Genomic DNA, 25,000 nt, shown 5'->3' with positions numbered 1-25,000 from the left:
AAAAAAAAACCTGTGAAATAGAATTTTTAAAAAAACATTAAAATAAAATATGAATAAGAAATGTGTAAGTTACAGAATTATTACATTCAAATAAAAGAAAATATATTGAAAAAAAGCAAAGATATGAAGAATATGCAAATAAATGACGAAAATGTCCAAGGAAGGCGTTCCAGGTTGTATGACATCACTCTTAGCCCCGCCTTCAAATCAGTTTTATACATAACCACTGACAAGGTCTCCATTTAAAAAAAAAAATCTATAGAATGAGAAATCAGCCTCAGAGAGGAGCTCAAACACAAACAGGAGACTTTCGAGAGCAGGGCTGCGTTACATTTTGCTTTCAGCGTCGAGTTTCAAAACTCTCATTCAGCAGCTGTCATGAATTATTGAATAATTACATTCAAACTCACGGAGTTAAGAAACGCGAGACCCGTCGATGTGTCCTGAGAGGTTTAGGCATCAAAACACTAATACTAATCCTATTTCCAGAAAAGTGGGGATATTTTCCAAAATGCAATAAAAAACTAAAATTCTGATTGATTAAAGGTGCAGTACGAGATTTTTTTCAGGAGTATTTTTTACCATATTGCTTGAAAAGCTCCTCACACCCATGTTGCAAGCAGTACAATAGAAGGTTTGACCCAAAAACGAAATATTTTAATCCAGTCTACAGTGTAAAATAAAGGAAAAACGCCATCAAATCCTATCGAGGTACCACCTCAAAATGATTGGATACTGACACGTCAATCAGACTGAAGCCCGCAACCCCAACCCCCCCACCATGACCCCACCCCCGCGCGTATAGTATGCGCAGGGACCACTCTAGGTGAACTATTGGCCCTTTTCCACTACCCTTTTTCAGCTCGCTTCAGCCTGACACGGCTCGCGTTTCGACTATCTAAGAACAGCACGACTCAGCTCGCTTCAGCCCTGCTCAGCCCCCAAAACTCGCACGGTTTTGGAGTAAGGCTGAAGCGAGCCAAACCGAGCCAAGTGGGGCTGGGGGCGTGAGGAGACACTCCCCTGTGCACTGATTGGTGAGGAGGAGTGTCCTCACACGCCCCGCGAGCACGCTGGGATCTGTAAACACCGTAAACTCGGAAGAAGGAGAATTACGAATTACGAGAATTATGAAGCCTTATGCGCCTCGCCTCATCTATACGCTCTTGCCAGTATCTGTTGCCGTTGTCGGTGACAACAAGCCACAGCACCAAGACCAGCAACACTAACGACTCCATGTCCTCCATGTTTATTGTTTACTCTCCGGGTTGTGAGACTACCGCTTAAAAGATCACTGATGTCACTGTTTGCGCCGCCTAACGACATCACCTGACGTCCACCCACTTTCGCTAACTCCACCCAATGTGTCCACCCACTTCCAGCCAGCACGGTTCAGCGCGGTTGTAGTCGAAATGCAACTCCAACAGCCCCACTCAGCTCGACTCAGCCCCACTCAGCACGGCACGGCTCAGCCCAACTCAGCCGCGTTGGTAGTGGAAAAGCGGCATAAGCCATTTCAAAGCAACGGATAGACAGCCTACCATACTAGCCCATTTTATCTAGATACTGGCCTACAATAATTACATAACACTATGGCAGAACAGACGCACACAACTGGTCAAAAAAGAAAACGAAAATCTGTATTCGAAAAGGCAACTGCCAGGAAACTTTATGAAAAAGGACGAGTCAAGACCAGAGTGAACATTGGCGCAGCGTTCGACCGCTGACGGCGACTCAAACAACAAAAAGGACTTCAAACCGATGCAATGGTGGCCCTGTTTTTACTCGATAGGTAAGATAACATCTATTTATTACATTTTCAGATAGGACAGTATTGTCGTTTTAACAAGTGCACACCCTGGCAGCGAGAGCAGAACCGATGATACGGACCACAATGTAGGTTTTGCTAAGTTAGCATGATTTGCAAAGTTAGCTGACACGGATTGTTATACTAACGCGTATAGTCGTATTACGTCCTTGATGGTAGTTTTTCCATGGTATTTATTTCATGCATACAAACGATTTGTTAGCTTAGCTGTATGTGGCACAAACGATAACTCTTAGGCTACGTTCACACTGCAGGCTGAAGTGACTCAAATCCGATCTTTTCGCCCATATGTGACCTGTATCCAATCTTTTATTGACAATATGAACGACACAGATCCGATTTTTTCAAATCCGACCCAGGCCGTTTGGATATGTGGTCCTAATTCCGATTCCTATCCGCTCTTTTCATATGCGACTTCAGTCTGAACCGCCAGGTCGCATTCATCCGACTTACACATCATCAACAAGCCACAAACGTCACTATTCTGCGCTGAAGTAGGCGGCGGGTCTCTCAAAAAAAGTTACAACAACATGGCGCATAATCACGGGCGCAGATAGAGGGTGGGACTCGTCCCACCCAGATTTAAATTCACCTCGTTCGGTCCCCCCCACTTATAGGGAGGAAAAAACGTCTATGCTGTCTTTCTTTGCATAAGGCAAACCTCACGGAAAAATCAAAAGACTAATTACCATTCGGTTTATTGAGGTGCACAGCAGTGTATACATAGTTGCAACAACTCACATAAAACAAAACAAAGACTGATATTCGGTTGGTTGAGCTGCGCAGACTGCACAGGTTGCGAGCTCGAGCTTGGTTGCTATGGTAACCCACAACAAGTTTGACAGGCATATCGGGGTTGGGGTTGGTTTGCTGGCAGCTTTGTCCCCCCCAGTTTTTTGTCCCCCCCCAATTCAAAAAAACGTATCTGCGCCCCTACGCATGACATCAATGCGAGGGACGCTTCGGGCTGTGAAGGCTCTGAATCTTCTCAATGGAAGGACGCAGAGGTTAGGGAGCTGATTTCCATTTGGGGGGATGCAGCTATTCAAGCTAGATTGGATGGGTCATACCGCAACCGGGCGGTTTTACTTCCGTAAACACTGGCCATGCTCACTGCGTGTGACGTCGTCGTATCCTGCAATGCGCATGCGGAACACTTTTAGGTCGCTTTTCGTTCATACTGAGGATCACATACAAGTCGCATATATTTGTTAATGTGAACGACCTCACAAAAAAATCGGATTTCACAAAAAAATCGGAATTGAGCATTAAGCCTTGCAGTGTGAACGTAGCGTTATTTATTTATGAATTGGGACTGTTCCGCAAAAAAACAATAGTAAAATGCAGACTAGAGCTATCAACATGAACCTTAGCCATGAACACTGCTTGGGCTAGGGCGGTGACTGCTACAGAACCCCCGACATATCAGTCTTACTACAATTAGATTAGGTATAACAAATATGAAAACAAGTGAAAAGTCAACTTCTAATGTAGTATGCAGACAAATATTTCTTGAAATGATAATCATGTTAGTTGATTACTTTCACTACGATGTTGTTCAGTCTTCCCTGAGAAGACGCCACGGCACACCTGATCTCTCCTTCCGCGCTAACAGTGGTTGAAACACACTGAGCTAATGCAAACAGTCCTCGCGACAACCATGAACGCTCGGGAACTGGCAATTCGCGTTCATGTGCTTTGGAGGCGCGGGTAGGGAGGGGGGTGGAGACGCGGGGGGTGGGAGCATGGCGAGGGCAGGCATGTTTCTTTTCAAAATATGGCTTGCGGGAACCGTTATTCCAAAATCTCGTACTCCACCTTTAAGTCACATGGATCTTTATTGAAATAACAAAAGGACAAAGAAAAAGACTTTCAATAGTTTGACTTAATTGTACGTATTTTGTAAATATGAACGAAGTTAGAATTTGATGCCTGAAACGCACTCGAAACACGTTGGGACAGAGGAAAGGAAAAAAAAAAAGACTGAAAATTTTCTAGGATATTCAAGTAACACCATTCTGGAAGATTCCACACTAAGCAAATTAATTGGTAGCGTGATTGGGTTAAAAGGAGCAGCACCAAAGGCTCGCCGTGTCCAAAATCGCTCCCTACTCACTATACAGGGCACTATATAGTGAGGACGCCATTTTGTAGCACTGTCCGAAACCTTCGTGAGGATTATTTACACCCTATATAGTGCACTCAAAGTATCCCACAATGCATCACGAAAAGTAGTGATCAACTGATGGTTACTAACCAAAGCAATATATCCCATCATGCATTGTGGTCACGCTGAAAGAAATCAAATTTAAAAAGTCTGAAATTTGATTTAATAAAAGGCAGCGGCAAAGAAGAAAGGATTCAGCCTTGATTTAAAAGAACTGAAAGATGCAGCTACTCTGTATTGATTAATGTGGGAAATGTGCTCAGTATAATATTGGATTTATATACAAAATACATGCATGTGTTTATTATTTTGAAAACCCACCAGCCGACTGATCTGGCACGTTTTAATTGTGCGACAAAGTAGTTTTTTCCGAAAGTGTTTTTTTTTCCTATTTTACCAATGAGCTCACCATGTAGTCCCCTCTATAGAGATCTTGCAGTCACGTGACCGGAAAGTACACAACCGCCATCGTGTCGGTCAAAAACACCGCTGAATACTGCTGCACTCGTGTACAGAATGGATCAATTTCAACCGACGGACTACACGGCTCATTTTTCTAATGAACAGATAACTAGATACATGTCTAAAATAAACGATCTACAGATTTGTGACCCTTATGGCTTTCCGGACGGAGTTTTCACGACCGGATTTTGAACTGCCAGCGGAATACCCGGACGTGTATGATTACCTCATTAACTTTCCCTCGCTGTTCAGTGGTGAAGCACTGCGTGCTTATAAATCTCTGGACAGTTATCTTTACAGAAATTCAGGATTTGTCAGCGACTCAGATGTGGCATCTTTAAACAAGAAAATGATCCTCACTGGATGGGTAAGTCACTTAAGTATTGAGTATAGCACTGACCAGCCGATTATAGAATAGAATAAGGTAATTCCAAATCATCCGTCTTGTTTACATGGATGTGGCGTTGGAGAGGTAGAGGCTTGGCAGTGGAGATTTGAGTGGCTGTTTTCTGAGCTTAGTCAACAGGCCAGCTCTGCCTGTAGCCTCGCTTTTGCTCCCGGCGCCGCCTCCTTCGCTTTGCTTCCGATAACAATCCACGGAGACCCCGCTGGTCTCGTCCGGAATGTTTTTTTTTTTTTTCTCATCCGGAATGTTGTGCATGCGATGGAAATCGCTACAAACCGTCATTTTCTGCTGGAAACCAATGTCCAGTAAGTCCATACGGTTGTAGTGGATATTGAAGTCCGGTACAGACGAACAACACGCAAAAATACACACACAAAACATAAAAACCGTGCACAGGTAGGGAGAGCTTGTAGCCATAGCCGTTGTAGTAGAATTGTATATAGTAGGGTTTTCCAGAAGAAAAGGTAGAAGTAAAAGCAGAACAAGAAGTAGAAGTAGAAGGCGGAATATGGCGTTTGACCGACACGATGGCGTCTGTCACAATCTGGATCGGCTGTGACGTCACATGCAAGATCTCTATAGGGAGTAGTGAATGAGTGAGCGATTTTGGACGCAGGGTCAGTCTTTGCAAGCAAGGATGGGGCGTGGCTCACCTGCTTGTGCCAAAATTCATGACAGAATTGTTAGTAACTTAAAAAACAAAACAAAAAAAAAAACATTTCTCAACGCAAGATTTTTAGGTCTTTGAAAAATCATAATATTGCGAAAAGATTCAGGGAATTCGGAGACATCTCAGTGTGTAAAGGGCGAGATCAGAAACCACTGTTGAACATGCGTGACCTTCGAGCCTTCAGGCGGCACTGCCTGAGAAACCGTCGTTCTAATGTGACAAATATAGCCACGTGGGCTCGGGAGGACTTCAGAAAACTGTCGTCACTTGATACAATCTGCCAGAAACGCAATCTGAAACTGTATTACACAACTTCTCTGGAAATGGGGTTTGTAAATATTTTTGTCGACTCCATTTTGTTCTGAAGGCTCGCAAGCTTCAGGAAAACAAAAACACAATCACTCCTTAATAACTTGAAATCTTGTCAAGCAGTGCAGTAATCTTAAAGTGCCATTCCACCATTGGATGTATTCTTTGGCATAAAATACAATATATTTTATGACAACATGACTAGACAGAGAAATCTTTTAGCTTCAAAATGATCTCATCTCATTATCTCTAGCCGCTTTATCCTTCTACAGGGTCGCAGGCAAGCTGGAGCCTATCCCAGCTGACTACGGGCGAAAGGCGGGGTACACCCTGGACAAGTCGCCAGGTCATCACAGGGCTGACACATAGACACAGACAACCATTCACACTCACATTCACACCTACGCTCAATTTGAGTCACCAGTTAACCTAACCTGCATGTCTTTGGACTGTGGGGGAAACCGGAGCACCCGGAGGAAACCCACGCGGACACGGGGAGAACATGCAAACTCCACACAGAAAGGCCCTCGCCGGCCCCGGGGCTCGAACCCGGACCTTCTTGCTGTGAGGCGACAGCGCTAACCACTACACCACCGTGCCGCCCTCAAAATGATATATCAAACAATTTTTTGACAACGACAAGTATATTAAATTTTGCGACCAAAGTCACCTACCCTTTTAATTTCCGTGCGGTAGTGAAACGTGATGTCATCGGCAGGTTCCCCTTCTTGTGTACCACGTGTCGGACTATTTTTAGACCAGGAAACCCCCAAAGTGAGAGAGTCATTTCTCCTCGTATATGGGGGCCAAAAAATTGCGAAAAACTTTGAGTTAATCTTTCAGTTAGCTAGATTTATTGGTATTATTTTTATCGCGTTCTATCCGCCATTGCTGATAATGTGTGCCACGTGGTACACAAGAAGGGGAACCTGCCGATGACATCACGCGCGGAAATTAAAAGGGTAGGTGACTTTGGTCGCAAAATGAATATACTTGTCGTTGTCAAAAAATTATGTTTGATATATCATTTTGAAGCTAAAAGATTTCTCTATCTAGTGATACCGTTTATATATGTTGTCAAAATATATTGTATTTTATGCCAAAGAATACATCCAATGGTGGAATGGCACTTTAAGTCCAAGACTGACCTTGAATCTTCCCACCGTTAAACACTGGAGCTTCTTGTTCTGGATAAACAGTCCTTAGAGTCTTTCATCACCGGAGAACAGTACAGGTAACAAACAGACCACATCTCCTGTAACAGTAAACCCATGAGCTCTAGCAGGACGAAGAAAACAAGGCCATATAATATCCAAACGTGTTTGTCCTGTAACACGTGGCTAAAATGCGTCAGCAAATTAACATCTGGAGAAAAGCTAACAGAAACTGCATCAGGCCATAGAGAATGTCTCATCTCATCTCATTATCTGTAGCCGCTTTATCCTGTTCTGCAGGGTCGCGGGCAAGCTGGAGCCTATCCCAGCTGACTACGGGCGAAAGGCGGGGTACACCCTGGACAAGTCGCCAGGTCATCACAGGGCTGACACATAGACACAGACAACCATTCACATTCACACCTACGCTCAATTTAGAGTCACCAGTTAACCTAACCTGCATGTCTTTGGACTGTGGGGGAAACCGGAGCACCCGGAGGAAACCCACGCGGACACGGGGAGAACATGCAAACTCCGCACAGAAAGGCCCTCGCCGGCCACGGGGCTCGAACCCAGGACCTTCTTGCTGTGAAGCCACAGCGCTAACCACTACACCACCGTGCCGCCCCCATAGAGAATGTTCTGGTATAAATCTGATATAAATTCTGGTATTACGTAGACTACAGTGCTGTGTGGAAAAAAAAAAATCTATGTAAAAATATTCCACCAAAACTTTGGAGGTTCGACCCAAAGTGCTTCACAGACCACGTGTTTATTACTACAGGAAAAGAAGCAGAGACCTTAAAAATTTAAAGCCACTACAAGCAAATCAGCATTAATAAGAGTTATAATATGAGCCTCCATTACTGTCAGAGCTGCTGTTACAGAAAAGTAATCAACACCTTCTGAGCCGCAGCTACAATTATCGACATAGAGACACCTTTTCAGATTTACAATTTAAAAAAAAAATAAAAAATTTTTACAAAAGGTGAGTTTCAGTTCCAACAGTTATGAATGGTTAATTAATCAACCGGAAGACCCGCCCTCGCCCTTTGATCTTGTCGTCTGAGGACACGGCTCGCTACGGGAGATGGAATTTTTTTAGCACGATCAGCAATTTTTCGGAAAACCCGGACGTTCTCATCGCAGGTAAGCATGGTGGAAAGATCATGGACATGTTTTTACTGATCAAATTCACCGATATTTCATGATCTCCTCGTCGAAACCTACTTTGTTTCTGACTCTTTCATTTGACAGTTGCTGTTTTGTATCTAAACGCACGTTTGAGAAGCCACATGAGGTGTCGATAATAGTGATCACTTTCACCGGTGTCCACCATTATCGACACCCTGTGGAATTAAGGGACATTTACAACTGTTATGGATCGATCTTTGTGAAACATTGTTGAAGTAGATGAAGTACTTTAAAAAAAAAAAAAAAGTGCTGCGATTTATAGATTATTTGTGTGATTCATAACAGAATGGAATGTTTATAGAGTATTTGGAATCCGATTGCAATAAACAGAATTAGACTAGAATTAAATTCCAAGCATATAAAACATTACACGCTTGAAATATTCAGATTTTTATTTTTTTGCAGTTTGTTGTAAATATCTACCACATATTACAGTATCAGGAGACATTTTATATTTTGGTTCGAGGAATGAGATGTGACCTTTGACCTGGATTTTCATGCGGTTACAATCTCAATTTCCTGTTGATGTTTATTGGTAAACTACAAAACTAACTAGATAGAACTCAACGCCAACGGTGTCGATGGGGATGCCTCCGCCTGGTAGACTACACACCTTATTAAGTTGTGATTTGGGGATGGACATTTGACCCCACAGTAATCTTAACCTGGTGAAATTACTTGTATTTGCCTTGGAGATATTGTGTTCACAAGGTTTTCGGACAGACATTTGACCTCACAGTGACCTTGACCTTAGACCTTTTGATCTCAAAATCTAATCAGTTCATGTTTGTCCCAAAGCGCACAAATGGTGAAAGTTTGGTGAAATTCCTTTCATTAGCCTTTGAGATATCGCGTTCACAAGGTTTTGGGACGGACGCACACACGGATGCACGTACGCATGGACGGACGGACGGACAACCCGAAAACATAATGCCTCCTGCACCTTACGGTGGCAGAGGCATAAAAATTAATACAAACAACAACGAATGATTAACAAAATGTGATCGACGAAAATACTGAGAAAGTGGAACAGAAAGATTTTCTGACGCAGGTTAAACATTATCAGTTAATTTGTTTACAAACATTAGAATTACTTCCTCATTTACATAAACACCGACATCCAGATATTTATATAAAAGATATTTTGTACTAAATATAAGTCTATGGAAAACAAATTTTAAATAAAAACTATGTTCTGTTCACTTAATACCACATACCGATTATTTTTTATAAATAAAAAAAAATCACCTGGGTGTCGATAACTGTGGACAAGTGTCGATAATTGTGGAACGGTGTCACGTGATCTGATTCGCCAAGTCATCGGGAATCAACTTGGTTTTTTCCAGTGGAAGTTTGAGTAATTATTCATGCACAATTTACGTATTGAAAGTCTTTTCTACTTTTGCAACGGCCAAAAGATCGTTAAGGTGTCGATAATTGTAGCTGCCGCTCCATACAAAAAAAATATCAGTAGTCAGAACATTACATGAACGCACAGCAATAATTACAGATCCACAGGACAAAGAACAGGAGGAACAACATATAGAACACGCACTGAAGGCATGTCAATATCCACAATGGGCAATATCAAAAGGGGCGGAACAGGTTAAGAACAAAACACAGAAGAAAGAGAAAAAACAAACCAACAAACAAGAACACAGGGGAGTAGTGACATTACCATACATCAGGGGAATAACTGAACGCATTCAAAGAGCAATGAGGAAACACAACATTAACACACCTGTCAAACCACACACAACTCTCCGTCAGATCCTGGTTCATCCCAAAGACAGAATACATCCGGACAACAGATGCAACACCATATATGAGATTCCATGTCAATTATGCAATAAAACTTACATCGGGGAGACAGCAAGGAGTTTCAACACAAGAAAAAGTGCGAAAAGGAGACAGCTACAAGACAAACCCGAACAATAAAAGAAAAGGCACAACAGGAAAATTATAAGTCAGCTATAACAGATCACTGCAAAAGGGAAAATCATATTATGGACTGGGGGAATGCCAGAGTCATCCGCACAGAAGATAACAAACATCAGCGCTGGATCAGGGAGGCCATGGAGATCCGTAAGCGAAGCCCGAGGACCATCAACCGGGATGAGGGAGCATACATGCTCTCCCATACCTGGAGTGCCATCTTGCAGGGGACGAACTGACAGTAGAAGGCGTGACCGACCTGTCAAACCAGACAGGAAGGCCACGCCTTCAGAAACATCAGCTGATAAAAGATGCGTCACCAATAACATCCGGTGACACTCTGAGGAAGACGACAGTCGTACGTCGAAACATGTCAGGTAAACAAACCCAAAAACTAGATGTCTGATAAAAAAGAAAAAAAAAAACTAACTATATTTAATATAAGACAATGAACGTAATCGAAATAAAAAAATGCAAATTCAAATACATTTGAAAATATTTTTTTTTGAAATGTTCAGTACTGGTGGTAATTAAAGAAATGATAGATAGATAGATAGATAGATAGATAGATAGATAGATAGATAGATAGATAGATAGATAGATAGATAGATAGATAGATAGATAGATAGATAGATAGATAGATAGATAGCAGGAAAGAAAGCGAGAAGGAAGGATGGATGGATTTCTTCAGCCAAGAAATTAGTCCTTCTGTGTTGATCTGAGTCAAAGGATTAAGATGTTCCAGACACAAATATTTCATTAAAGGGGGCACGATGTGGGTGGAAAACTTTTTTTTCCCCCCCTTGTTTTTGTCAGTGTGACTTGGGGACGTACTGAGCCTTTCAAAAAGTGGACCGTTAGCTTCAGAGTCTGGAACTGCCATAGAAAGAAAGCAGGACAAAGGAACAGGGCAGTTAGAAAACTACTTCTTATGCTTCTTATGGAGAATCTGCTCTCGTTTTTAAAGGTACCACCCCCTCATTAACATATGACCACCCATAGAAATCTGAATCAAGAAGATGGAGGTGTGCTGACTCTGTTGGAGTCGACCATCAGTCCGTAAACTGTAAGTGAAATGTTCGAAGAAAATTTAAAAAAAAAAAAAAAAAATGCTGAATAAACGCTCAGCTGACACCAACATTCTGTCCATGAAGTTAAATTCAGAGAAAACATTTCATTATCTGAATTGACCACAGTATTGGAGTAATAAGCAGCTTGCTGTTGTGTGATTTTGATCAGTGTGTTCCGTCACTGTACACTAACATTACACAGGGTTCTGTGTTTTTCACCACGTCATGCAGTTAGCTGTTGTTAGTTCGGGTTAATTTGCAAGCTAGCTTTCCCAAAGTTAGGGATGTGATAGAGAGCATACATGCTATAAATATTATACTGTAAGAAAAAAAAACCCATCCCCCTGCTGTTTGATGCGGTTCTCTAATCAGCCGATCCCTTGGCAGCAGCACAATGCATCAAATCATGCAGATGCAAATCAAGAACTTCAGCTAGTTAATGTTTACAGTGTTCAAACATCAGAATGGGGAAACTTGTGATCTCAAAGTGTGACGTTCTTTCACACTCAGTGCGTTTACATGCACATAGAGAAAATTGAATTTCTGCCGTAGCTCGACTGAAATCGAAGTTCTAAATGCCATGGAAACACCTTAGCTCGGCTGAAATCGAACCGAACTGGATTTCTCGTAATCGAGCTACGCGACCTAGATTATGCGATTGTAGCCGAGCTACTTAGTGCATGTAAACCCTATCGAGCTACTTACTTCAGCACTGCCCCTTCCGGAAGTGACGAGTGATCACAAGCGGGAAACACAACAGCCTCGGTTGGCATAACAACAGTAGTAGAAATGTGCACTTCTGGAGCAATGAGGAGATAGAGCTCATGCTCATTCAGCTTAAGGAGTTGATTTTATATATGTTGCTGTCCTCGTTGTCGTTCTTCTTGTGAACACGGAACTGATAACTTTGTTTATACTCTTGAATAGCTCTTCTTCATGACGACAACCGGAAGTGTACCAACACGATGGGGCGTGTAGCACCACCTGTGGCTCGGGTGCACAATGTACCTCACACAATAGCTCGATTTCCTTGTGTGCATGTAGGATTGGATTTCTCTGGCACCCCTGCTGGGACCCTTAGCTCGATTACCGACGGTAGCTCGATTTGGATGTGCATGTAAACGCACCGACTGTGGCCTGGGTGTTGGTTTGAGCCAGATGAACTGGTTTATTTGAGCATTTCAGAAGCTGCTGATCTCCTGGAGTTTTCACACACAACAGTCTCTCGAGTTTACACAGAATGATGCGAAAAACAAAACACACTGAGTGAGTGAGCGACAGTTCTGTGAGTGGAAACAAATTCCTTGTTGATAAGAGAGGTCAGAGGAAAATGAATTGGTTAATTGATTAATAATTGGTTCAAGCTGCCAGGAAGGATATAGTAACTCATATCATCACTCTTTACAACCGTGGTGAGCAGAAAAGCATCTCAGCATGCAACAGCAGAACAACACATCGGGTTCCGCTCCTGCAGCCAAGAACAGGGATCTTAGAATCAATACCAAGTTCCTATTAAAGTGGCCGGGGAGTGGATATAGTTTCAGGAGAATTTGCTTCGTGTGCATATAAGTGTCTGGATGCCATCTTAAAAAAAAAAAAAAAAAGCAAGGGGAAGACTGTCACAAAACCAGTCATTTTTCTGTGAGTGTGGACATCAGCAGTCGCCTTTAAAGATGATAGCCAATCAGAGTGAATCCATTTCAGCGGCGGCTCCTGAATTTTTTTTCGGGGGGGGGGGCAATTTTCCCCCGTTATGTCTACACGGACCATAAATGTCCACAGGACCGAAGTAAATTGACCTAGGTAGCAAGTCAATAGTCAACCAAACCCAGAAAAACACCACAGTGACTGGAGCCCTCAGTTTCATCTTTGCCTCGTAGAGCTAACTCGAACACTCCACAAAATTTCACGCATTGGATGAGCCGGTTTAATCATAGACATATAAACAGAGACGCCGCATTGAGCTGGTGGCCCGTTGCTGGGATACGTCAGAGTGTCCGCCATATTGGATGTGGCAAATCTTCCCCGTAAACCAATGCAAGTAAATGGACTGAACTTCATAAAGCCCCTTTCTACAATAATATTTAACTCGATGCCTTTTATTCACCCATTAACACACACACGTATATATTTGGGAAACAAACAGGCATCAAAACAACACATAACTTTTAATGTGATGGTTATAAATAGTGTGAAAACTAGCGACAGATACGCGATAGATAGCTCAGGTAAGCTAATCAGTCAGCATACCGTAGCAAGCTACCAAAACCTGAGGCCACAATAACCAACCTACAAGACTGAATATGATAAATGATGGAAATAGTGGAAAAACTGGAAATGGTGAATGAAAATAAAAATGTACTGTTTTATTTATTGAGTCACCACACAGACCTACTCTCGCTGAATAAAGTGAGCTGAATGAGCGCCAAACTGAGTTCGGCCAGGTTCTAACATCATACCAAAACAAAATACATCACTGATTCCTTCACATTCAGAAAGGTTAAAAACATTCATCATACGTTCAAAAACGTTCATCATAGTGTGGCACTGTATTATCTAATTCTCACTGCTTATAACTCTACACCTACCCGGTGGAGATGAGCTGGGAAACTGAAGACTGAAGGAACAGTATTGAAAAGTATTTTTCCAGTCTCACCTGTGAAAGGTAATCCCATGTGATCTCATTTGGACGGTAAACCTGTTGGTACAGTTAAACCTGTTGGTACAGTTAAACGCAGCACATGAACGAGGCATCTTTATTCTCGGCTACTGTCTAGACGCTATATCAGAGACGGTTGAAGAATCTCCACTTTGCCACATCCAATATGGCGGCGAGGATGACGTATGATTCTACGCAGAAGGCGGCGTCTATGTTTATATATGTCTATGGGATCGAACGCAACTTTGCCGCGCTTCGCAGTGACGTAAGCACGTTAGGGCAAGCCCCCCCGGAACCCATAGAGATTGCATTGAAGTGTCAGTCAGGAGAAAAAAAATATATATTAACATGGGACTCTATCAGTGAACTCTTGTGCGATTTTCAGCGTGACTGAAATCGCCCCAAAAGGGGCGGTACTCTAGAAGCAAGACCACCCTGATTGGACAATGATACCCAGAGACAGATTAAAACGGCCTCGAGCAGCGCTGGTGAAAGTTTGTTTTAAAAAAAAAGAAAAACTTTTTTTTTTTCCGTTTTGGGAGTGCGTCGCCCAATCGCCCTTATGCACCAGCCGCCCTTGATCCATTTACATATTTAATATTTAAAGGCACAGCAGAAAAATCAGCTTGTCTTATTATAACAACGTTTTCATGCCACGCTAAAACAGCTTGGAAAAAAAAGGACCAAGGTGTTTTTTTCAGTGGTTGTGGTGGGGACCTTACACACTTTACAAATGTTTCTCAGGGAATAATATAAACCTAATTGAAAAAAATGTAGCCTATGGTATGACTCCTCTAAAACAGTTGCCCTTCACTTAATAATAATAATTTTGTGATTATCTTCTTGTCCTTCACTATATAAGGCAATATTATATCACCTATATTCAAAACAAAATGACCATATCACAATAGCTGAAGTTTTTTTTTTTACAGTATGCAATACAAGTAATTGTTTTATTTTCTAGGAATGAAAAACATCACTGCTACAGTGGTGCTTGAAAGTTTGTGAACCCTTTAGAATTTCTATATTTCTGCATAAATGACCTAAAACAACATCAGATTTTCACATAAGTCCTAAAAGTAGATAAAGAGAACCCAGTTAAACAAATGAGACAAAAATATTATACTTGGTCATTTATTTATTGAAGAAAATGATCCAATATTACATATCTGAGAGTGGCAAAAGTATGTGAACCTCTAGGATTAGCAGTTAATTTGAAGGTGAAATTAGAGTCAGGTGTTTTCAATCAATGGGATGACAATCAGGTGTGAGTGGGCACCCTGTTTTATTTAAAGAACAGGGATCTATCAAAGTCTGATCTTCACAACACATGTTTGTAAAAGTGTATCATGGCACGAACAAAGGAGATTTCTGAGGACCTCAGAAAAAGCGTTGTTGATGCTCATCAGGCTGGAAAAGGTTACAAAACCATCTCTAAAGAGTTTGGACTCCACCAATCCACAGTCAGACAGATTGTGTACAAACGGAGGAAATTCAAGACCATTGTTACCCTCCCCAGGAGTGGTTGACCAACAAAGATCACTCCAAGAGCAAGGCGTGTAATAGTCAGCGAGGTCACAAAGGACCCCAGGGTAACTTCTAAGCAACTGAAGGCCTCTCTCACATTGGCTAATGTTAATGTTCATGAGTCCACCATCAGGAGAACACTGAACAACAATGGTGTGCATGGCAGGGTTGCAAGAAGAAAGCCACTGCTCTCCAAAAAGAACATTGCTGCTCATCTGCAGTTTGCTAAAGATCACGTGGACAAGCCAGAAGGCTATTGGAAAAATATGTTTTGTGGATGGATGAGACCAAAATAGAACTTTTTGGTTTAAATGAGAAGCGTTATGTTTGAAGAAAGGAAAACACTGCATTCCAGCATAAGAACCTTATCCCATCTGTGAAACATGGTGGTGGTAGTATCATGGTTTGGGCCTGTTTTGCTGCATCTGGGCCAGGACGGCTTGCCATCATTGATGGAACAATGAATTCTGAATTATACCAGCGAATTCTAAAGGAAAATGTCAGGACATCTGTCCATGAAGTGAATCTCAAGAGAAGGTGGGTCATGCAGCAAGACAACGACCCTAAGCACACAAGTCGTTCTACCAAAGAATGGTTAAAGAAGAATAAAGTTAATGTTTTGGAATGGCCAAGTCAAAGTCCTGACCTTAATCCAATGGAAATGTTGTGGAAGGACCTGAAGCGAGCAGTTCATGTGAGGAAACCCACCAACATCCCAGAGTTGAAGCTGTTCTGTACGGAGGAATGGGCTAAAATTCCTCCAAGCCGGTGTGCAGGACTGATCAACAGTTACCGCAAACGTTTAGTTGCAGTTATTGCTGCACAAGGGGGTCACACCAGATACTGAAAGCAAAGGTTCACATACTTTTGCCACCCGTACCGTAAAATACGGAATCGTCCTTTATTTGGCAATTAAATCTTGTGTCCCGTATTGAACCGATACGGGACGCGATTTGTTCTGTATTTTCATAAATGTCCAATACACATGTCTGTCTCACACAACACTAAATCTAACAATAATGAACAAAATAAAACAGGAAATACTACGTTGCGGGATCTACCCAGGACACAAACCCCTCCACTCTGCATCACGCTTTGTGCGTCTGTGCCTGGCTGCCTGCGTGTGGCGCTGTCACGGTTGCCTAGAGACAGACAACACACCGGCGCTACTCAAAAAACCCGGGCCTTTTAAAAATGTCTGCTGCACCCGGGACTCCACCACGTCCTCAAAAGCGTAAACGCTTACAAAAATTACAGACGTGAGCGGGAAGAGGCACGTCCTTGGCTGGACAGCGTGAGCGGAGACGACTACAGAGCAAACTGTAAAGTCTGTCGGCGAGTGTTTTCAGTGGCGGACGGTGGGCTGTCTGACATTAGACAGCATTCGTCAGGAGAGCAACACTGCAGATATGTAAGAACACAGAAGACACAAGCGTCAGTGTCACAGTTCTTTATACCCCAATCATCTCCTGAGAGTGATACGGTATGGGACATTATGTCATGACTGTCGTTTGTTTGTTTGATTGATTGTTTGAATTAATGATCATTCATCCGTCCGACTGGACGTGTTAAAAAGGATGATGGAGTTGATCCACAAATCAAGCTCTCACTAAATTATTATTATTAGCACACAGCATTCATATTATAATAGTAACAAATAAATAAATAAATAAATAAATAAATATCCTAGATTAAAAATTGTATTTGATTAGTGTGGCTTACTTTAACTGTTTGGATGACATGAATTCATTTCAAGTTATAAGACAGACAGCAGACAAATACTGTTCAATTTAATCTGTTGACTGTTTAAATCTGGTCTACTCCACAGACAAAAGAAACAACAGTTCCTGATGAACTCAGGACTGTTGAGGGAAGGAGTAATGTTTTGCACTTTCTTGTTTTCTGCATTCTTGAATAAGCAGACATACACTACCGTTCAAAAGTTTGGGGTCACTTTGAAATGTCCTTATTTTTGAAAGAAAAGCACTGTTCTTTTCAATGAAGATCACTTTAAACTAATCAGAAATCCACTCTATACATTGCTAATGTGGTAAATGACTATTCTAGCTCTAAATGTCTGGTTTTTGGTGCAATATCTACATAGGTGTATAGAGGATGTGCAGTCACGTGACCCGCACGTGCGTACTCCGCCCACTCCGGCATATTGGACGGCATCAGGATAGTTTACCTTGCGCGAGCGTAATGGATCCAGGGAGTAATCCCCAAGAAAATTTGGAAAATACCCCATCTACATCACGCGATTACTTGTCTAAGTTTGTTCAGCATCTTGAAGGTGACGTGAGGCAGCGTTACATGAAAAAGTGTTCCAGGTTGGGGATTGCAGATCCGTACAACTTGCCGCAATCCTTGTTCAGGGAAATTCGGAGCTGCGGTGCCGGCGATTTGCCCGATCTGGCCTACCACGACATTTACAATTTTCTCGTTAATCATGAATCGTGTTACACTGGCAAAGCCCTCAAAGCTTACAAGAGCCTGGAAGCTTATAAATATTTTGTTGCGGGATGGGTATCCCAACTTTACCTCTGGAAGTTCCCGAAGAAGAATGTCTACTTGATAACCTCACAGGTAAGTGGCATTAAGATGTTTATCATAAAGAGACTATGCAGGACGTTTTATCTTAAGAATGTTCAAAATTTAAACTCCGTTCGAGATAATGACAGGGTTGTAAATATGTATTTTTGTCTGAAAAACAGTAAATCTGCGCAGCTTCCGCGAAAACGTGGGCAGTTTTCTTCTCATACTTCCTATTTTTCATGGACTGTAAGGCATTTGCTTATTTCGTAATTTTAATACAGAATTTACTCTGATGAAATTATTCAGACACTCCAATGCCCCCCCTAAAGAAAAAAATCGAATCTGCGCGTTTCAGCCGTGAAACGGCATCCGCCGTTTGCATCCCTGTTTAAACTCCTAGGTTAACCGACTTTAACCGGCTAATGAGGCTCGGTGGTCGGTCAAGATTTTTTTTTAGTTTTCGCCATCCCTACTATGGATTGGCCTTTCAAAGGCATATATGAGTCAAAAAGATAAAACATTGTCATAGACTAGGCCAGGGTAGTAGGGCTAGGCATAGCCATTTTAAACGTTAGAGACTGTCTAGTTTCTAAGTATGCAGTTATCATTCAATCCAAAAATCAACTTAACAGATGCACTAGGAGTATTGAATTAGAAGATTACACCAAATGCTGAACAAGATATAACCATTCTCGAAAGATCTACTCCCACATACTTGATAATTAGAACGGGTTCGTCTAAGTTCTATGCGCGGCCTTGCCGTCCAAAACGGCGGATAACGAATATCACGTGACCTCGTGACGTCACGTGCACGCTCTCTATAGAGGCCCATTTCCAGCAACTCTCACTCCAGTGTTCTAATGGTACAATGTGTTTGCTCATTGCCTCAGAAGGCTAATGGATGATTAGAAAACCCTTGTACAATCATGTTAGCACAGCTGAAAACAGTTGAGCTCTTTAGAGAAGCTATAAAACTGACCTTCCTTTGAGCAGATTGAGTTTCTGGAGCATCACATTTGTGGGGTCGATTAAATGCTCAAAATGGCCAGAAAAATGTCTTGACTATATTTTCTATTCATTTTACAACTTATGGTGGGAAATAAAAGTGTGAATTTTCATGGAAAACACAAAATTGTCTGGGTGACCCCAAACTTTTGAACGGTAGTGTACATGTTTGTTGTGTTTTTGTTCTCTTTTTTCCTCTCTAAATAAAAATGTCCCCAAGGTTCAGAAAGAGAGTCCCTACACCAAGAACAGTTATGCACTTACATTTACAGTGATATTAAGTTCTCAATATCTCATCTCATTATCTCTAGCCGCTTTATCCTGTTCTACAGGGTCGCAGGCAAGCTGGAGCCTATCCCAGCTGACTACGGCCGAAAGGCGGGGTACACCCTGAACAAGTCGCCAGGTCATCACAGGGCTGACACATAGACACAGACAACCATTCACATTCACATTCACACCTACGCTCAATTTAGAGTCACCAGTTAACCTAACCTGCATGTCTTTGGACTGTGGGGGAAACCGGAGCACCCGGAGGAAACCCACGCGGACACGGGGAGAACATGCAAACTCCGCACAGAAAGGCCCTCGCCGGCCCCGGGGCTCGAACCCGGACCTTCTTGCTGTGAGGCGACAGCACTAACCACTACACCACCGTGCCGCCCAAGTTCTCAATATATTTTTATTATATTTTAAAAGTTCATTGTTGCCCACTTGTACATTATACATTTTTACAGCATTGGCAATAAAGCATTTCAAGCTTAAAGTATGAGTAATTGCTTTCTTGATCACCCCTTTACTAAAAACACCTACAAAATAAAACATACCACTGCTGCGGGCACCCCACCCCATGGGAGTCGTGCCCGTGGTGGGCGTCCCTTATTTTCATTTCTGAATGGTGGCAACCCTATTTGCCACTCACAGATGTGTAATATTGCATCATTTTCCTCAATAAATAAATGAGCATGTATAATATTTTTGTCTCATTTGCTTAACTGGGTTCTCTTTATCTACTTTTAGGACTTGTGTGAGAATCTGATCACGTTTTAGATCATATTGAAATATAGAAAATCCTAAAGGGTTCACAAACTTTCAAGCACCGCTGTATAGTATTATAAAAGCATTGTGAAGAACCACAAACTGTTAAGAGAAAATTGAAACTTTTAATAAATTATCACAATTTTGCCAAACCCTGGTGAGTTGTGATCAGAGTCAGTGTTTAATTCTGGATCTCAAACTGGTTTATGATTCAAGTATTGGACCCCCATGCACTCCAGAGAGGACAGGAAGTAGATGTGAGTGTTCTGCCCAGGCTGTGGGGTAAATAAATAAATAAACAGGGCAGACCTCCTGACTTCAACACCATTTAATTATGCATATTATACATATTTATATTTATCCATCCTCATTAATAATGCAGGAAATCCAGTACCACTTACCAAACTCTAGGAACTGCTTGATGGAGAGTGGAGATGGAGAAAATCTGGAGTAATACTCAATTTTTGCAGAAATGTTCAACAAAAACGCAAACAACCTCATTGTGATGAGAATAAAAACAAACCTGCAGTTTAATTTACAGATTAGTCTGTCTGATGTTTTTGCTCGTTACTGCTTATAAAGCATCAAAAACACAAACACTGCGCTTCCTCAGCAATCACAAGAGCGTCCTCAGAAATCCGAGACATTTTCCTCTTGTCCGCTTCCATCACATTCAATACTAAAAAAAAAATTCAGTTATTGTTTTCTTTTCTTTCACCACTGAGCGCTCGCTGTGAAACACTGCGGTTCTGATGGGCCACGCTGTGATTGGCTGGCTTGGAAACGCGGAAGTAGTGAATCACGGCTTGTGATTGGTCGAAAACAAACCGGGTCTCGCTGACTGTTTGTCTGCGCGCATGTCAAGTTCGGTTGAGAACGTAAAGTACGCAGCTGTGTATGGACCGCTTGCATGTGACGTCACAGCCGATCCAGATTGTAAATAGACGCCATCTTGCCGGTCAAACGCCATATTTCCGCCTTCTACTTCTACTTCTGGTTCTTCTTCTACCTTTTCTTCTTTCCCAACCTTTTCTATGTCAGGGCCCACTTGAAGATCTCACAAATGTCCGCGGCCCACCACTGACCCAATAAATAATACCAAGGCAAATGAATGCATTTTAAGACCAATTTTTATTTTAATATTAAAAATGGAACATTTAGGACTGAATAGAACTATTATGAAAAATGCAGTAACCGCATAAAAGGGTAATATTTTATTTTGATGTGAAAATAGAATATTTAGGACTGAACTGAATTAATATGCAGGAAGGTCAGTGTGCATTACTCAACAACAACATATATTCTGTCAAGAAAATAATTGCAATGAAGCAAAACCAATGCATTGCACCTAATGTGAAGGCTGATGTTGCATGGTGCCAACCAGATACTTTGGCCCAATCCCAATTCTAATTTCTACCCCTACCCCTCCCCCTTCCCCTCCGCCTTCCCCTCCGCCTTCCCCTTGGCCCTTCCCCTTGAAACTGAGCTACAAGGGATAGGGCTTGAAATTCAACCCTTACGTATTGGGATAGCCCTTCAACGATCGCATACGTCATCGCGTACCTCCGTCAGCGTTTACGTTAGCAAAACGCGACCAAATGCGTCATTGGCTGCGACCAGCCGCTACAGTCAGAGCCAGAAATCTCTGCTGGCAGGGTGTGATTTGTTAACTAACACCACTGAATGGGATATCTTTGGCGCTTCGTGCACCACATCCGACAGAATGAGGTGTCAGAACACTCATGTAAACAATAAAAGCGAGAATAACAGAACAAAACGTATGCAGTAAAGCAACCCAAAACAATACTCACTCCCAAAGCTTTTTAGCAGCAGCTTGGATTTCAGAAATCGCTGCTCATTCTCAGCTCGAAAGCGAATCAAGCGGCGTGTTTCCTCTGGATAACAACTTAAAACACGTAAATAATGGAGAAAATACATTTATGACAATCTTTCGCCGCGGGAACCGCCATCTTTATGAAATCCGCATGAAATCTCACTGAAATCCGCATGGCATTGTGGGAAATCACTCAAACCCCTTCGTTCGGAGTCTGCTCCAGGAAAATCTCCGTTTGGAGGGGTACAGAAGCCCTCCCCCTTCCCCTACCCCTCCGCGTTAACTGGGATTGGGATACCCCTACCCCTTCACGTGAACGCGCAAAATGGAGGGGAAGGGCCAAGGGGTTGGTCCAAGGGGTGAAATGGGATTCGGCCTTTATGTCTGGCACAATGGATGACAGTTGAAGTTGAAGATCTGGCTCAACATTCAGTTTATTTCTGTACTTTGTCTTCAGCGCCACTAGTGCAGAAAACCCGCACTCACGTAGGTACGTCGTTGGAAAAGGCATCAGAAATCTCACAGCCCTGTCGGCCAGATCGGGATACTCAGAAGCAACATGAAGCCAAAAGTTTATCAGGTGCTTCTGTGAGAAGACCAGCTTCAATGCGGTGTCGCAGGAGAGATCCAGAAGACTGTCTTGCTCTTTTGCGCTCAGGGCAGCAATGGCCTCGTCACTGTGAACGCCGAATGGATTTTCGATCCAACTGCATTGCGCATCGAGGGGAGGGAAGTATTCGCGCAGCTGTGTTTTCAAACCCTGGAGGTGCTCTTTGATTGGGTTAGTCACATGGATGGGAAGCTGCCTCTCTTCCTTTGTCAAAAAATCTGACAAGTTTTCAAAGGAGTCATAATTTGACTGGTCGACACGCTTATCCCACTGCGCGAGTTTTCTTATCACTCCCTCCACTTTGTGCTGGACCTTGAACTTGTTAACAGCGGATCACCATGACAACTACCACTGTTTACACTGACTTTGCCGCAGATTGTAACGAGTCAACAGCCAATAAGGGGTTGCAACATTCATCCTTTTACTTTGAAAACCACAAATATAATTCAGGAGATGGTAGCGCTTTTTTATTATTTTTGGACACTCAGGCACACACAAATATTATATTAAGATTTTTAGAAAATGATTTGACGGCCCCCTTGCAATGCCTCCGCGGCCCATAGGTTGAAAATCACGACGAAAATCAATAAAACATAAGACGAGTGGAATTCTCGAAGTCGGACATCCGGGTACGTTTGACGTCAGGTCACATGACCTTGGAGCCGCCATATTTAACTAGGGGAAAGCCTGGCTTTATTGTGTTACACTGTGTTAGCAATAAAATGCCTAAAAGCTGTTGTGTTGTTGGCTGCACAGCCAATGCAAACAGGAACCCAGCATTAAAGTTTCATATGTTGCCATTAGGTGGGAAAAGACGTTTGCAGTGGCTGAGAGCCATAAATAGAAGTGAAATCAAGTCTGATGGATCTGTGAACCATGAGAAGCTCTGGGAGCCTAAGGGCCTCTGCATGCTCTTGCGACAAGGCTTTCGCAGATAGCTTTTTGCAGACAGTTGTAATTTATCGTTGAGCGGGGAGTAATAGGCGTGCGCGATGTTATTCACCGCCACAACGCAAGGGGGCGCGAAGTCGCGAAATCGCTAGGAGTAGTTGGTGGGTGTGGTTAGTGGAGTGTTTATCCTCCGGTTACTTATAATGACTAGAACTGGAGTCGTATAGATGTACGTACTTCCTCACTTCCTCGATCAACCGCTCTTCGTGCTGCTCCATCTTCGCTCGTGTTTTTAAAAATGGCAGTAGTGAAAACAAACCAAACCGGGAAAGTAGGGAAGTGGAAGTGCGTGTACAGCGGATGTAGAGTGGACCAATCAGAGCCCTCTTGTCTGCGACGCTGTCTGCGAGGCTTCTGCGGTGGTCACAATTTTTGGGAGGTGCGCGCAGAGCGTCTGCGAAGGGGGGGGCTACGCAGATGCCATCTGCGACGCTGTCTGCGAAGGGGGGGGCTACGCAGACGCCGTCTGCGACGCTATCTGCGAGGACTGGGTTGTCAGCATAAATTGGCCTTAACTCTAACTATACTTATGTTTGTGGGCAACACTTTATAAGTGGTGAGTAATCTTTGGGAATAAAATCCAATAAAATGTTAAGATATATTTGTTTATCTTCATTGTATGGATCAGGATGTAATACTGCAATACACTAAATGTATGTATTTGACCTCTTTGTTTACCTGTGTTAGTGCTTGTGTACTGAACTGGTGCATGTAAAGGCTTGAATTTTTAAATTTGAGTTATTTTATAGGCTTATTCCCAAATAGATAAGTGGCAAGTAGGACAAATTACTATATCATATGGACAAGTGTATATTTTATACCAAAATGATGTGTTAAAAATACGTTTTAATGTAATAATGTTTTCTGCAGTTGTCTTTTATTAAATATATAAATTATATCTATACATTATTAATATATTCATTTTATATATATTTTATAGATATTTCTATCCACATCTTTACTTTTAATAAAAATGGATTGACAATATGTGGTTTCACTGAAGTATGTATCAATATTTTTTCAGGAGAAAAAGTGAATGATCATACACATCCTGATTATGTGCCCTCAATCTTTCCAACTTGTGGATCCAGCCAAAGTCAAAGTAAATCTGCAATGAAGCTGTCCAGGTTTGAAAGGAAGTCACAGCGAGTAACAAAGGTTAATTCCCCTAACATGTACGCTCTCTCTTTCCCCTAGTCAAATATGGCAGGCCTGTTCTCAAGGTGTGTCACGTGATCGTGACGTCATGCCGACTTCGAGAATCCTGTGTCCGAGTCCTTCCCTTTCAAGTGTGGGAAACCCATGATGCTCACACACACTTGACAGTAGGCTGCCATGGGACCCTGACAGGCGTGCAAAATGGATTGCTGCTATCAGGTATACCATATATACAGTAATAGTGATAGACTACTGATACTTGATCTAACTGATAATATAAAATATTCAACCATAATAGTGGATATGGCGGCGCATGATGGGGATGCTGCAGCTACAAGCTCTCCCTACCTGTGCATGTTTTTATGTTTTTTGTGTGTATTTTTGCATGTTGTTCGTCTGTACCGGACTTCAATATCCACTACAACCGTATGGACTTACTGAACATTGGTTTCCAGCAGAAAATGACGGTTTGTAGCGATTTCCATCGC

At 42.3% G+C, this 25,000-nt stretch overlaps 1 protein-coding gene and 1 long non-coding RNA gene across 3 annotated transcripts in view; one reads left to right on the top strand and one right to left on the bottom strand.

Moving 5' to 3' along the window:
* The window catches only part of pdk3a (pyruvate dehydrogenase kinase, isozyme 3a), a 58,453-nt gene extending 37,743 nt beyond the window's left edge, over nucleotides 1-20,710 (bottom strand). Inside the window, exon 1 of one of the 2 annotated variants that reach the window (XM_060899732.1) lies at nucleotides 20,361-20,710. In XM_060899732.1, coding sequence (XP_060755715.1) covers nucleotides 20,361-20,460 — 100 coding nt within the window. In that variant the 5' untranslated portion in view covers nucleotides 20,461-20,710. Of the gene's footprint in view, nucleotides 1-13,783; nucleotides 13,816-20,360 lie in introns of those variants that run through there. The other variant, XM_060899733.1, reaches the window with a different exon arrangement.
* A 4,237-nt stretch (nucleotides 20,711-24,947) lies between these two features.
* LOC132867847 (uncharacterized) overlaps nucleotides 24,948-25,000 on the top strand; it is a 2,807-nt gene continuing 2,754 nt past the window's right edge. The window contains exon 1 of the long non-coding RNA XR_009650783.1: nucleotides 24,948-25,000. This exon is cut by the window's right edge and continues 195 nt beyond it. This is a non-coding gene — a long non-coding RNA (uncharacterized LOC132867847).

The sequence above is a fragment of the Neoarius graeffei genome, chromosome 19 (genome assembly GCF_027579695.1).
Source record: "Neoarius graeffei isolate fNeoGra1 chromosome 19, fNeoGra1.pri, whole genome shotgun sequence".
In the NCBI taxonomy this organism is placed as follows: domain Eukaryota; kingdom Metazoa; phylum Chordata; class Actinopteri; order Siluriformes; family Ariidae; genus Neoarius; species Neoarius graeffei.
The sequence above is the reverse complement of the archived record's forward strand: the minus strand, read 5'-3'. Positions and strand labels throughout refer to the sequence as shown.